The sequence below is a fragment of the Miniopterus schreibersii genome (genome assembly GCF_964146895.1).
Source record: "Miniopterus schreibersii genome assembly, chromosome: 5".
In the NCBI taxonomy this organism is placed as follows: Eukaryota; Metazoa; Chordata; class Mammalia; order Chiroptera; family Miniopteridae; genus Miniopterus; species Miniopterus schreibersii.
Window position 1 is genome coordinate 54,404,831 of NC_138106.1, and position 14,939 is coordinate 54,419,769.

Below are 14,939 nucleotides of genomic sequence, written 5' to 3' on the forward strand. Positions count from 1 at the left end.
CACTCTACCCTTGTGATTTTTCCCTACATATTTCTAGAAAGACATAATAAAAGGAAAAAAAGTCTAATCAAACCCTATGTTGAATGAGAGACAGAGACCATCAGTCAGAGATAGACACCATCCCCCAGGTACCAGCTCGGCTCCGGTTTAGAATCTAGAGCTACAGGGTCCAATAAAAATACAGTGGGAGCCATATACACAATTTCAGGTTTTCCAGTAGTCACATTAAGAGAGTATAAAGAAAGGGGAAATCAGTTTTAATAATATATTTTATTTAACCCAACATATCCAAAATATTATCATTTTGACATGAAATCAATACTATAAGTGACTGATGTGATCATTTACATTCTTATTAGTCTCACTAAGTCTCCACAACCTGATTGTGTATTTTACACTCACAACAATCTCAGTTCAGACTAACCACGTCTCATGCTCGTAGCTGCACGTGGAGAGTGGCTACTGGCCTGGACTTTGCGTGGCCCCAGTAATCTGGCTTTTACGAGATTGGCTCCTCTGTTTCTCCAAGGAAAATCTAGTTTATTGAATTCCACTTTAAAATTTATTATTTATTTTCTGTTGAATTCAATTTCATTTTAGTAACCTGACCCACTTACGACATCTCTGGGTCCTTCTGGGTGGTTTTCCTTTTTTATCAACTCCAAACGGTATTTGTAAATGTTTCCCAGTTACCACAGTCATGTTAAATAACACCCAACTCTCAGTCTACCCTGGCTCAATAGACACCTCCATGAAATCCAAACAACACTCCCTTTTCGTCATTACATCTTCGTTCATTTCCTGCCCGTGAATTGTGTCCTACTCCCAACAAATTTGCACTAGTTGTGAAAGAAAAATGCTGTGTACTGCCATGGCAAACAACAGCCTTTTCCATGTGTCTCTCTTTCTTCCAAAAAGCTGGGCACTCTGGACAGATTTCAGCTCATTGTTCTGAACTACACACCTGTCTGGTCGAAAAGTGAGAAACATAAAAATAGAAGTCCAAGGAGCAGTAGGAGTTGAATTGTCTTCTTGCTGATTCTTCAACTAGCCTGATTCTTGGGGAGCAGGGCAATGTTTTATTCTAACAGTTGGCAGGAGACAGCTTTGCTTCCCAATCTCTCTTGGTTCCTGTGCCAATGAAAGAAAATCACTCACCTGTAAACCAATCTCCTTCCTCATTTCTCTAGAGACAAAAGCCTAAATGCCACCTGAACAGAAATGAGCAGCTCCGATGCCACCCCAACCCCAGCACGAAGAGGTCAGGGATGAATTTAAGGGTTCAGAGAAGATAGCTTGGAGTGTAAATTTTAAAAATTCTCTACCACTCTTATTTTTTCCCAGGAAGTCCTTATTTTAAAAACCTGTGTTTTCATTTTAGTGGGAAACAGATTCTTTCTTCAAAGCTCGGTGGTGGACTGATAAAGAAAAGGTGGGTCATGGTCCAAGGACTAAGACGCAGGCCCCGTGTGGACATGTGCCATTTCCGTGGCTCCCCCAGCGCGTGACGGGAAGAGCTCAGAGTCCTCCACATAGTCCATCGCTACACGCAGCGTATGTCCAACAAGAGGAGGCTTGAACCTCCTGCCCAGAGAGGAGAATCTCAAGTCCTGTTGGTTCCCTTGGTACCAGGGTCTTCCTTGTGGGGCCTTCAGCTCCCGACTTTGGTTTCCGCAAGTTCCTTGGACAAAACTCCTGCTCTCAGCAGCCCAGCCTCTCTGTTCCCTCCTCCTCCTAGGCCACTTCACCACAGGCAGCCTATCCTGACTGTCCCGCACCAAACCGGCTTACCTTCCCAAACACCTGGGCCTTCTATCTCTACCTCCTTACTACCTTGCCATGGAAATGTTATCTCCCCAGTTAACCTGAAGTTCTCGAAGGCCTGAGGCTCGAGACCGTGGTTTAGCCATCCTTGAACCTCCTCTCAGAAGCTGGGACCAAGCCTTTCTCATAAAATGCCTCGATCCTGGCCGGGCATGGCTCAGCGGTTGAGCGTCGACCTAGAATCATAGCGATCAGGGTTCGATTCCCGGTCAGGGCACATGCCCAGGTTGCGGGCTCGATCCCCAGTCCGGGGTGTGCAGGAGGCAGCAGATCAATGACTCTCTCATCATTGATGTTTCTCTCTCTCTGTCCCTCTCCTTTCCTCTCTCTGAAATCAATAAAGATATATTTAAAAAAAAAAAAAAATGCTTCGAATGTGTGAATGTTGATGGAAACGACAGTGAGAAATGAGATGAGTGTGGCTCTGCGATCACAAGCTCATCACCATCCACCACAAAACCCTGCAACCTGAGCCCCCGCCCAGTACAGTTGGGAGAAATGCATTGCTCAGAGCCACAGAATTGGCTCAAACTACCAGATGCAAAACCAGGTCACACTTTTTTTTAACACTGCATTCAAAATCAAGATTCGAGCTGCTCACCCTCGTCTGCCACAGTAGAGTGGAAGGGAAGGGCAGAGGAAATGCAGGTCAGAAGAGGGTGGCATCCATGCACACCATGTGCGCGGGGGCTCGGTGACAGAGGGTGCAGGCCCCGTGCATCCCTTGGCAATGGCACAGACGGGCTGTGTCTCACGGAAGGTGCCTCCGACCGCTAACCAGTCTCTGCCAGGAAGCTGATGTCCGCGAGGCTTCTGTAACTCAGGACGTTGAAGTAGTCGTGTGGCTCAGCATTGTCCTCTGCCCCCTGCTCTGTGCAGAGGCCCCCAGGCGCAGCCTCCGCCGGGACACGGCTTCCAGGGGACGACGCAACGCTGGGCCTCCGTTCCTCGGGCGCAGGCGGCACTCTCCCCAGGCTGCTGTCTGCAGAGCGGATTCTGAGAAACTTTTTCTAAAAACAAACAACAGAGTATGTAGGGGTGTTATTCCAAAGTTACTCCCCAACATGATACATAATTATAATGATCTCTCTCTTCCTTTCTTACACACACACACACACACACGCACACGCAGAGGCAATGTTGAGTTCTTACCAACACCGTTTCTTGACCCTTAATTTCTCAACTTTGTCACAGCTGGATTTCAGTGCTAACTACTCCACAGAAATAAAACTTTTTACACACGCAGTGCACCTGAACCCATTCCTCCCTATTCTCTAAGCCCAGTGGGGCAGTTTGCACCCCACCTCTCTCTCTCTGCCACCCCCACACTTTTTCAACTGTCCTCCTTTTTCAAATGTCCTCCCTCCCGGCTTCCATGGTATTGGTCCCCCGGTTCTCCTCCTCCCGTGAGCCCCGCCTGCATCGCCAGCCAGCCCTGCTCTTTTCTCTGCTTTCACACCTACCCTTATAACGGGGTTTCCCCGGGTTCTGCCCTCTGCTTTTTCTCACATTCAGCATTTTCTCGGTGTCACATCTACACATCTACAACCACCCTCTTCCCTCTGACGATTCCCAGATCTCTATCTTCACCAGCCCACGCTGTGGCCCTGAGCTCCGGACCCAGATGACTGCCTGCTGACTGGGCACGGCCACGGGATGACCCACAGCAAGCTCAGGCTCAGCCTGCCTCAGGGGAGCCCAACACATGCCCTCCTCCACAGACTGCTCCCCCCACAGTTCCAGCCTGGTGCACAGCACCAGCGGAGAGACCTGGAGGCTGATGTCAAACTCCAAGTGGCCGTAAAATCCAGTCCTAGGAAACCTACTCCCTTTCCTGCCCCCACCTTCATGTCTTATCTCTCGCCTGTGCTTCCACACTCACCCGCCTCTAGAGCCCCTCTTGCCTCTAGTCCAACTCCCACGTGGCCGCCAGCGGAGTGAGCCTTCACAAGCGCAAGCTGGGTCATGCGCGCCCCTGCCCAAACCCTTTGATGTCTCCCACTGTCTACAGAAGCCATCAGAGGACTTCGAGGGATTTATAAAACCACTTAAGTTATGTAAAAACACCTGGTCTGAGTTGCATTCTCCCAGGAAGTCCATAAATTCCCCCACAGGAAGCTTGTGTGATGCCCCCAAAATGTCCCACGTAACTTGGTCACACTCGCCTTCCCAGCTTCCTGCAGCGCTTCCCCCACCAACACCCCAGCCTCTGGTCCAGGGCCTGATGTCGGAGAGGTGCCGCGAGCAGGGCCTGGGCTCGCTTCTCGCGTAACCTCACCAGCACCCCACTGAAGCCTGTGAATTAGCTCACGGGCACAGACCGGTGCGGGCACTTGCCCAAGGACAAATCCAATTCTGACTTGGGTTTGTCCGACTCCAGGCTCTTTCTCCTCAACCAAGCTGCCTCTCATCTGCGGCTTCTAGAATGCCAGGCACTGCTTCCCGACTCCCCAGCTTTGCGTGTGTTGCACCCATTGTCCATCCTCCGTACTTCCCTCCAGATGCAGCTCCACAGCACGTTGTCTGAGAAGCCTTCTCTGACCCTTCCACGGGAGCCGCACTCTCCCGTGTGCTCGAGTATGGTCCTGGATGTTCTCTGCTGTAACTCTGAATGCTGCCTGGGACCTTCTGTTTACCCCCTGTCTTCTCCAGGCCCCAAACTGTGAGGTCCCTGGGGAAGGGGCTGTGCTGTGTTCCTCTGTGTAATCTCAGAGCCCATGACAGATACTCAGTACATGTAGGACACACACATGCACACACACAGTCTTCTACAGCCACATACCTAAAAGAACCAGATTTTCTGAATCAAAGTAAGGACTCATGGTCAGGCAACCACAGTTGTACCTGTGGGACATAGGCCTGAACACTGAAATCTGTCTGGGAAAATCGAGATGTGAAGTCAGCCATCATATCCATATGAGGGCGGCACAGGTGAGGGATGTGCTCAGGCAAGGAAATCAGAAGCGGCAGACACAAACAGGATGGCAACAGAAATGCCTAACGGCACCCAGTGCAAAGATGACACCCTCTGGGTCTTACTGGAGACTTCTCTAAAGCAAGCTACCCACCCACAGTGTAGGTCTGAGGGACAGGATCTGAGTCACTAACAGACTTGGCAAATCTCAACAAGCAAACCAGATTTCATTCTGCCCACACCCTCTCCCCCTGCACTGCTCACAGGATAGGAAACAGTGGCACCATTACTAGCTAGCGTCAAGCTCACAGCGCAAAATACACGCAGGGGGCTGTGCGGGAAGGTGAACAGGGCTGCATGGATGTTCACCAGAAACAAATACAAAAACTCAGAGTGATGCACAACTGCGGGCCCTGCGGAGTTGGACCTCGAGAGACACCATAGCCTCAGAAGAACACACACAGTCAGGAAGTCTCTCCCCACATAGTGTTTCATTCATTCCTTTTCAGAGAAATGGCTGCCCCTTATCTACCAAAAGTAGGACGAAAAAGCGTAGTTATCAGAGGTCATGCTGATGCTGGGCTGAACAGAAGTGCTATATACCTTGGTGCAACCCTATCAATTTTTTTTAATTGATTTGTAGAGAGAAAGGAAGGGAGAGGGAGAGAGAAACATCTGTGTAAGACCAGCTGCCTCCTGCATGCCCCTTACTGGGGATCAAGCCCACAACTCAGGCTTGTGCCCGGATCGGGAATTGAATCGACTCTCAGCCAACTGAGCCACACCGGCCAGGGCAACTCTATCCATTTTTGAAACATGGATACCCAACTCGTTCTTAAAGGACTTATGTGACCTTTCATGCTGGTGTGTTCTTGCTCCAATTCTTAGCCTGACCATCTTTGCCTTTGAACCTTAGGGCTCTTCTGGCTTCAAAAAGACCTCTGGGAATCGGAAATATGCCTGAGGTGGGTCTTTCAGCTGTTCCATTTGCATCGCATCCTGTTTGGGGGACTCTGTAATTGTGATCAGTGTAGAAAACAAGTTTGAGATTAAGGCACTGACATCCTAAAGGATCAAAGGCAGCTACTGAGATTGCAGCTGGGTCCTGCAGGACAAGCATTGCCCTCTTAGAGGATCTGGGGCTGGTAGTCATGGTCCTGGAGCTGGACACACCCATCTCTCCTGTCCCTCACAGACAGTCCCCTGGGGGCATTTTTGCCAATAGCTGCTTGGCAAATAATATTCATTCACTTAGTCTAGTTGATCCATGCAATATAAATATTTACTGAGCACCAAGTATTATGAGGTTCTATGATAAATAAAATTTATAATAATTATAATAACATATATTTATAAGAATGATGGTTATTAATGCATTCCAGGAAAAATGCCAAGTGGCTTACTTGAATTATTTGACTTCAATTTTCTCACAACTTTATGAGGGCAGCACCATGATTATTTCTGATTTACAGGTGAGGAAGCTGAGGCTCAGCAAGGTCAGGTGACATGGCTACTCAAGTGGATCCAAGTCTAGTTCTACCTGATTTAAATAAAATTTTTTTTTAAAGAGAGAAAGAGACAGAACTTCAGAGAAGGCTGGATCTTAAGCTTGGGCAAATCTCCTATACCAGGGCCTTGATCGGAAAACAGGGGTCTCTCATATTTTATTTTTCACCCTGCAGGATTGCTGGGTAGCCCAGCACTACTGAAGGGTTGTTAAAATTAAATGAGCTAGTATACAAAAAATCCCTTTCGCAGAGTAGATGCCCAAGATGCATCACAGTCAAAGCAGCTGAACCAAACTTCCAGAGCACTGCTTAAGGGACAGGCTGGAACTGGAAATTGTAGGTGACAGCAAGGGAGGGAGGAGACAGGTCCAACCTTTCAGAAGCTCCCAGATAAGGGAAGGGACAGAAGAATATAAACAACTTCCCCAAAAGGCAGAACAAGGACCATGAAAAAGGCACAAAGAGCCATGGGGGAGATCCCATCTCCGTCTCTCTCTGGACAGAAAGAGAATCTGGAAGGGCAGGTGATGGGGGTGGGGTGGCAGAGTCTTACCTTTCTGGTCAATGCGACCACCACTGTGACCACTGAGCAGATGACCACCAGCAATATGACTCCAAGCAATAGGATCTTGAACCCAGCACTGTGCTCTGCCCCTAGAGGGACGACAAAATAAAGGAAATGGGCTAAGGCCAGAAGCAAAGGGCAACCATTTCCCCAGGGCGGCCTGAGCATTCGGCACAGAGGTGGGGACTGGCCAGGCCTTTTCCCAACCACAGGACTCGACTACGCAGCCCAGCTGACTGGACAACAGAGCATCTGCCCGGCTGGATGATCCTGAACCACTGACCCTCACACAGTTGTGTAGCTCACACATTCACATCAGAGTGGACCTTTTTAAATACTCCCTTCCTCAATTCAGCACCATCACTTTATTTATTTATTTATTTTGTTAATCTTCACCCCAGAATATGTTTTCCAATAATTTTTAGAGAGTGGAGGGGAGGGAGAAAGAGGGAGGGAGAGAGAAAAAGAGAGAGAAACACTGATGAGAGAGACACATGGATCGCCTGTAGCACACACCCCAGGGGCCAGGGATTGAACCTGTAACCAAGGTATGTGCCCTGACTGGGAATCGAACCCACAACCCTTCAGTACACAGGCTGATGCTCTAACCACTGAGCAACACTAGCCAGAGCAACAGCATCACTTTCGGTAATAATCATGAAATGAAACAAATGATCACATCCAGAAAAAAATGGAAAAGGAATATTTTCTTTCATTAAACTTCATATTTATAATCATAGTAGTAGAAAATATTAACTTAAAAATTAAAATAAAATTAATGTTAAGCTACATAAAAGAAAAAAGCACATAACCTTTCACTTTAAGCCTTAACACTAATTTCCCTGGGCCATGAAACCCGGTGGGAACAAGGCTCTAGAGCTGTATCTTTTACTGTTTTCCTTTCACTCATATCGCAAACATTTATTTATTTATTTTTAAATATATCTTTATTTCAGAGAGGGAGAAAGAGAGAGATAGAAACATCAATGATGAGAGTCATCATTGATCAGCTGCCTCCTGCACGCCCCCTACCAGGGATCGAGCCCACAACCCGGGCATGTGTCCCTACTTGGAATCGAACCCCGATCTCCTGGATCCTAGGTCGATGCTCAACCTCTGAGCCACGCCCGGCTGGGCTCACGAACATTTATTAAGCACCTGGCACATAGCAGGTGCACCATCAATACTTGCCATATGAATTAGAGCATGAACAAGTGAATTTCTATCCACATAAAATGTAACTGGAAGGATGAAGAGGCAGGAAGGGAATTTTGAAGAGATGAGTGATATTAGATCCCAGGAGAGTGAGAGAAACAGGACAGTTGCCCTCATGGGTGCTGTGCTGTGGCTGGAAGGGTTTCCCTTCATCTCATCTCCACCTCCTTTCCAGGAACAGGGACAGAACCCAGGCGTCCAGGGAGAAAAGAGAAAGATATAGCAGAGGCTGGGCCCCATTCCCTCCAATTAAGGGCTTAGATTGCCCAGAAGGTGGCTAAGGAATGCAATCCCTTAGGACAAGGGCAGTGCCCACAGTCATCACACAGTACCAGGAGGGGTAGGAGAGGGAACCCAAATCCCCAGCACATGTTTCAGTTCCCTGCTTTGGCCGCAGGTGGGAAAAGAGGGCAGATGGGGAGCAAAGAGGTCATGGAGAGGCCAGAGGGGTTGCGGGGGGCTATCCGTAGAACCAGAAAGGATGCAGGCTCTTGTCCGTGTGCTTCACTGGCCTATGTGGCAGCCAGAGGGGAAGCAGCATTTGAAAAGAAACTTTAAGAAGCCTGAAACACCAATCAGAAAGAGTTTATGCACCCCTATGTTCACAGCAGCACAGTTCACAATAGCTAAGATCTGGAAACAGCTCAAGTGCCCATCGGTAGATGAGTGGATAAAAAAGCTGTGGGATATTTGCACCATGGAGTACTACACAGCTATAAATAAGAAGGATCCTGTACCATTTGTGACAGTATGGAAGGACCTGGAGAATATTATGTTAAGCGAAATAAGCCAGGCAGAGAAAGAGAAACATCACATGATCTCGCTTATATGTGGAATCTAAAGAACTTAATAAACTGGTGAACAGAATAGATTCATTGACATGGAAGCATGGGTCAGACTGACGAATCTCAGAGGGATGGAGGAGGGCGGGTGGGTGGAGGGGGAGAGAGTAACCAAAGAACTTATATGCAAATAGGCACAACCCAAGGACACAGACAATGGTGTGGAGAGGGACTGGGGTGGAAGGGGTCACTGGGGAGAAAAAGGGACATCTGTAATATTTTGAACAAAAATAAATAAATAAATAATTTTCAAAAAGAAACTTTAAGGTAACAGTTTCACAGATTTTGCTAACTCATAAAGTTTAATCTCTAACACAATCAGCACATAAAACTTCTGAGGGTGCAGTTTCGGGAACCAGAACACCTGCACTAAAATCAGCTCTAGCTCTCTGAGCGTGTCCACGCCTCAGCTTCCACCTGTCAGTCAGATAAGAATTGCATTCACAGCCAAGACTTACTTGGTTCCTGTTCCAGGTGCTGTCCTACAGGCATTTGCTTGTAGTAAGTAACTTAATCCTATGTGAGCACCTCATAAAGTCTTACATCTACCTTCTTTTCACAGATGAGAAAACCGATGCACAGAGCAGCTAAGTAAACTTGTCTGAGGTCAAGAGCGGCACCAGGATTTGGACATGGGCTGTCTGGCATCAGTCTGAGCTTGTAACCACTCCACTACACTGTCTCTCTGATATTATAAGAATCCTTCCCCACCATCCAGACAGCTGGTTGAAGTGTCCAGATGGATAATGAATGTGAGATTATTTTGGAAACTGTGAAGTATGGGGGAACGTAAATTATCATAAAGTAAAACTAGAACTAGCATTGTGAGCCATCAATTCTACTTCAAGGTATTTATCCAAAGAAATCCAAAACACTAATTTGAAAAGATATAAGCACCCTTATGTTCATTGCAGCTTATTTACAATAGCCAAGATATGGAAGCAACCTAAGTGTCCATTGATCGATGAATGCATATAGAAGATGTACATACGCACAGTGGATATTAGTCAGCCATAAAAACGAATGAAGTCTAGCCATTTGTGACAACATGGATGGACCTAGAGAGTATTATGCTAAGTGAAATAAGTCAGAGAAAGACAAATACCATATGATTTCACTTATATGTGGAACCTAAAAACAAAGTAATGACAAAAACAGAACAGAAACAAACTCATAGATACAGAGAACAAACTGATGGTTGCCAGATGGGAGGGTAGTGGGGGGATGGATGAAAAAAGAGAAGGGACTAAAGTGTATGAATCGCCAGATATAAAAACAATCATGGGGATATAAAGTACAGCACAGGGAATATAGTCAATAATACTGCGATAACTATGTATGATGCCTGGTGGTACTAGACTGATCAGGCTGGTCACATTTGTAAGGTATCCAAATGTCTATCAGTATGTTGTTCACCAGAAACCAATATAAAATTGCATGTCAACTGAAATTGAAAAAAATTTTAAACTTTTTAAATGTAAATTGTACATTGACACTTAGCGCACAGTTTTGTTTTTAACCAGCTCTAATCCTTTATAAACATAGGGACTTCTTCTAATTTGCGTGATCCATGTAAACCAATAACTGAGAACATTTTCCAGATGACCTTATCAACTGGCCTTCTTAGTAAATATACATAAAATGTCCTTTTATACCCCAAGTGTGGCTCTCAACCTTGGCTGCACATTCGAATCGCCAGGGTTGCTCGCAGAACTTACCATGTCCTGGCTCTGCTCCTAGAGAATCCGACTGAACTGGTCTGGGATGGGCGCTGCCTTATTTACAACCCCCCAGGTGCTGTGAGTGGGAGCTGGGGTTGGGAGGCCCTGCTCCACTGTGCTTGGCAGGAATGCATTTTCTATCCTAGGGGATGAGGTTCGTCAGCTGCTCTGCGCCAGACGACATACCTGAGCTTTGTAGGACCTCCAGAAAGAGTCTCCCTCTGTAAATGCCTTCAGGGAAGGTGTGATAGACGCAGGAGTACTCCCCTGTGTCGTTCCTGGTCAGCGACTGGAGTGTGAGGCCCAGGTGAGGCCCAGGGACCACTCGCTCCCTGAAGGCTGGGGAGATGTACCACCCCAACTCAGCATTATGAGTGGCCAGATATTGGTGCTGGTGCTCCCAGTCGACCTGAGTCACCATGGTGGTGGTGGAGGAGAGGCGGCATTGTAAGGCGACAGAGCCACCTTCCTCTGCAGAAATGTTCCCCAAGGTTACCACAGCTCCTAGGGAAGGGGGAAAAGTAGGCATCAACAGCTGGCCTTGAACCTCCCCGTAGCAATTCCAACGGGCTCTGCGGCCAGAATTGGTTTTGGGAACGTTAGTGTCCTCGGTCCACCCTGTCACTCCCCCAGGAGGATGAAGCACTTCACCATCTCAGGATATTGGGTTGTCCTATAGTTTCATGACCAGCTCATGGATGGTTTTCATGTGCTTACTTTGTCTCCCTACCTAAAATATCAACCCTGTCAACCACTGCTTCTGTTTCATTGTATCTCCCAGCCCCCCAGTTTGGTTCTGAACGTATTATCCTTTGAAATAAAATCTGTCTGTTTGGTTGGCTGCCCTTTGGGGTGCCTGGAAAACTCTTCAGGAAAGCCATGACCTCCAAACGACAGGCACACTGGAGAGAAACCGGGTCTCCAAGGCAAAGCCACCCTTTCAGCACTTACCACCCCTCAAATGGTTCAGAAAGCAACATAAAAACTAATTTATACTGCAGTTTTTAAATATTTGTGTCCCCTATTAATATAGAAGGAAATGGATTTAACATAAATTTAATCTATGATGGTAGAATCTCTAGAATCGTTTTGAAGGAAACGTTTTGATCCACAGAAATCATACAATGTTTTTCTAGAAGTTTCCTCAAGGACAGAAGAAAGGACAACGGAACATGAGTGAACTTCTACAAGCTATTTTATCATTCCTCCTTCTTAGTGCCTGTCTCTCCCCCTGCTTCCTTTCTGGGGTGGCAGTCAGGTTCCCCCAAACCCCGACCCTTCATCTGCCGCCCAGAACAGACCTGCACCTTCTTCTCAGAGGAGAAAAGGGGGGCGCAGGGCTCTGAACACTGTGGTTTCCTTCCTGCAGACACGGGTAGCATTCACTCCGGCCTCCCCTTTCCCCCCTCTGTTCCCCCTCTTCCTCAGGCTCTAGGCTGGGGTTTTCTGTTCCTACCTGAAGCCAGGAGGGGAGCCTGCCTCAGCCCCTGGGCCCAGATCAGGAGGAGACACCACTGCATGCTTCTGCCCGGGGGGCCTCAGGAAGCAGATGTGGCCTCTTCTGCCACGGAAACTGGCCGACTGCAGGTGGCAAGGCGAAACTGAGCCTACGAGGAGAGAGGGTCTCGGAAAAACCGAGTTCAGCAAAACCAGAGACAAACAGAGTTCTCAACACGTACACAAACTGCATAGGGTGAGCCACAAGAAAGACCGTGAAGGAAACACATTAAAAATAAGCATAGATGTGGTTAGAGGTATACTACACTGGTCTTTAGATTACTGTTAGTCAATCTATTGGTTTGAATTCTCTTATTGCCTTTTTTAAAAAAAAACACACACACACCAAAACAGCCTTTATTTAACAAGCTCAGGGCATCTGTGTCATGCCCAAGCTTTATAGAACCTGTTACCAATGGGGTTCCCTGGCTTTCCCTGACTTCATCCTATAGAATGTGTGCAGAGATTAGAGAAAGTTAAGTTTGTGCACTCTGAGGCTAGGATCTGCACTGGAAATCTAATGAGCCAGTGACTAAGGGGCAGTTACTATGGAGACATGACCAGGGTGGGACAAAGTCTTGGACTAACACGGCCACTTTCCCTTGAATGAGGTCTTCTTCTTGACTCTTATATTTTCTGTTTTGTTTATCTGGACTGAGACTTTGTTGAATTCTGGCTCAATCTCTATGACACAGTATCATCAGAGGAGAGCAAAAGAGTAAGTTTTCTTGTGCATGGCAACCCCTTGAAAACTGGGAATGTGGAGAAGGGTGGGCCTCAGTTGCCTAACCCTGGAAAGAGATTGCTTGACCCTTGCTTGAAGCTCCCAGTTCATCATCAGATCCTACTGTTGACTCATCTCCCTTCCTTCATTCATTTAAAAAGCCCATAGTGCCTACAAAGCACCAGACTCGACTGCAGGCTCTGGAGACACCAGGGAAAATAATGAGGGCCCCACCCTCAGACGGTTCACAGGCAGAGCTTGCTCTCTGGTGAAGCCACACTCTGGGGAGAGGAAGTGGAAGATCCACATTCACCTGCGTCCAGGGCTCACCGCTGCTCCCCTGGGCATGCTCCATGGTGTATATGCTAAAAATGCGCAGCTCCACCAGGGGAGCATGTGAAGCCTGGTACTGTGGTCCCTCTATTCCAACCAAGCACCCTGACCATTCCACACCATCCAGACTCCTGTCACCCATCTCCCCCGATGCTTCATCTCAAACCAGCTTCTTCCCCTCCCTGGGTTCTATTCCCAAGTCTATACCATAAGCCATTCACCTCACCCCCCCTCCAGCCCCTTAGACAATATATGCCTCCCCAGCTTCTCTCTGCCTTTCTGAATTCAACCTGTCCTTCAAGGCTCACATCGAGATATCAACTCCACCCTTTTCAACAATCACAGTCCTTTAGCTAAAGGAGCAATAATACTTAAGGTGTGTCCAAGGAAAGGTGTTGAGGTTGAACTTGTGGGGTGGTTCCAAACTGGTTGCCAAGCTAAAGGAGCCAGGTGTGGGGAAATCAGGAGCAGCCAGTGGGGATAGAGCACACAGAGAGGTGGATGCTGGGGCTCGGGCTACAGTAAATGTGCAGACTGTGTTTCTGTAGCAGGGGTGGTCGGAAATCATAGAGGCAGGACCTGTCTTATATAAGGAGGAATCCAAAGAAATTTAGAGTGGGTGAAAAAAAATAGTTAAAGAATTGTTTTATTTGTTTCTAAGCAATCGCTCCAAAGAAGAACACAGTCGAGTTCATTCTGATGAATGGTGCTCTTCAGAGACAATTGAGGGTGGTGATTAACAGACTATAGAGTAAGATATACCAGGATCCAAATTCACCCTGGTTTGGTGACCTTGAGAAAGTTACTCGACCTCCTTAAGACTCAGTCTCCTCGTCAGCAATAAGAACAATAATATCCCCTCCCCCCACTCGTCATAAGGTCATTGTGAAGATCCAGTGAACTAATGTTTGGTAAAGTGTTTAGCACAGTGCCTGGAACACAGGAAGGTTCAATACTTTAATGATAGTATTGATAATAATATATATATTTTAATTTTTTAAAATATGCTTTTATTGATTTTATAGAGAGGAAGGGAAAGGGGGAGAGAGATAGAAACATCTATGAGAATCATCGATTGGCTGCCTCCTGCATGCCCACTACTGGAGATGGAGCCCACAACCCAGGCATGTGCCCTGACCTGGAACCAAACTGGTGATCTCTTGGTACATGGGACGAAGCTCAACCAACTGAGCCACACCAGCTGGGCTTATTGATAATTTAATTAAGGAAGTAAAAGGAAAATCAGAGAAGAGTATCTCTCTCTATCTGGGTAATGTATTATTTTGCCAGGAGTAAATCCGTGGTCTCTGGACTCCAAGACTAGGGTGCTACACAACCTCTTCTTTCTGTCATATGCATCTAATATAAGAATCTGAGGATAAAATGTTCCTGCAGAAAAGTGGCCACTGTACCAACCAGACCCTAAGGAGGCCTTTGAGGAAGGTGAATAACAGAAGAGTATCCCCAGGGAAGCTTCCAGAAGTCCCCCTTGGAGCCTCCTACTGGGTGGGACTCCATCTGGAAACCTTGCTGATGTGGCCACCGCTCAGCAGTGACTGCAGCAGCAGCTGGGCGCCCAGCTCTGAGGAGCAGGTCTGCACGGAGAGCTCCTGGCCACTGGGGCCTTTGGGGCCGGTTGGCAGCCTCTGTAGCACAGCATGAACCTCTGTGGTCGGTCAGACACTGACACACGTTTCCATTTTAAAGTTCTGAAACGAGCCACCATAGTTCTTCTGCCCTCACTTTATTTTTTTAAATATATATATTTTTATTGTTGACAGTATTACAGAGGTCCC

The 14,939-nt window shown here is 47.3% G+C and overlaps 1 protein-coding gene across 1 annotated transcript; it reads right to left on the minus strand.

The window, feature by feature from the left end:
• Positions 1-2,276: 2,276 nt before the first annotated feature.
• TIGIT (T cell immunoreceptor with Ig and ITIM domains) lies at positions 2,277-12,109 on the minus strand (the record flags this gene model as incomplete). The annotated part of the gene is made up of 4 exons (XM_081138879.1): positions 2,277-2,834; positions 6,800-6,900; positions 10,776-11,093; positions 12,046-12,109. 4 exons carry the CDS (start codon positions 12,107-12,109, stop codon positions 2,598-2,600), a joined length of 720 nt encoding a protein of 239 aa, XP_080995005.1. The 3' UTR covers positions 2,277-2,597.
• Positions 12,110-14,939: the final 2,830 nt, after the last annotated feature.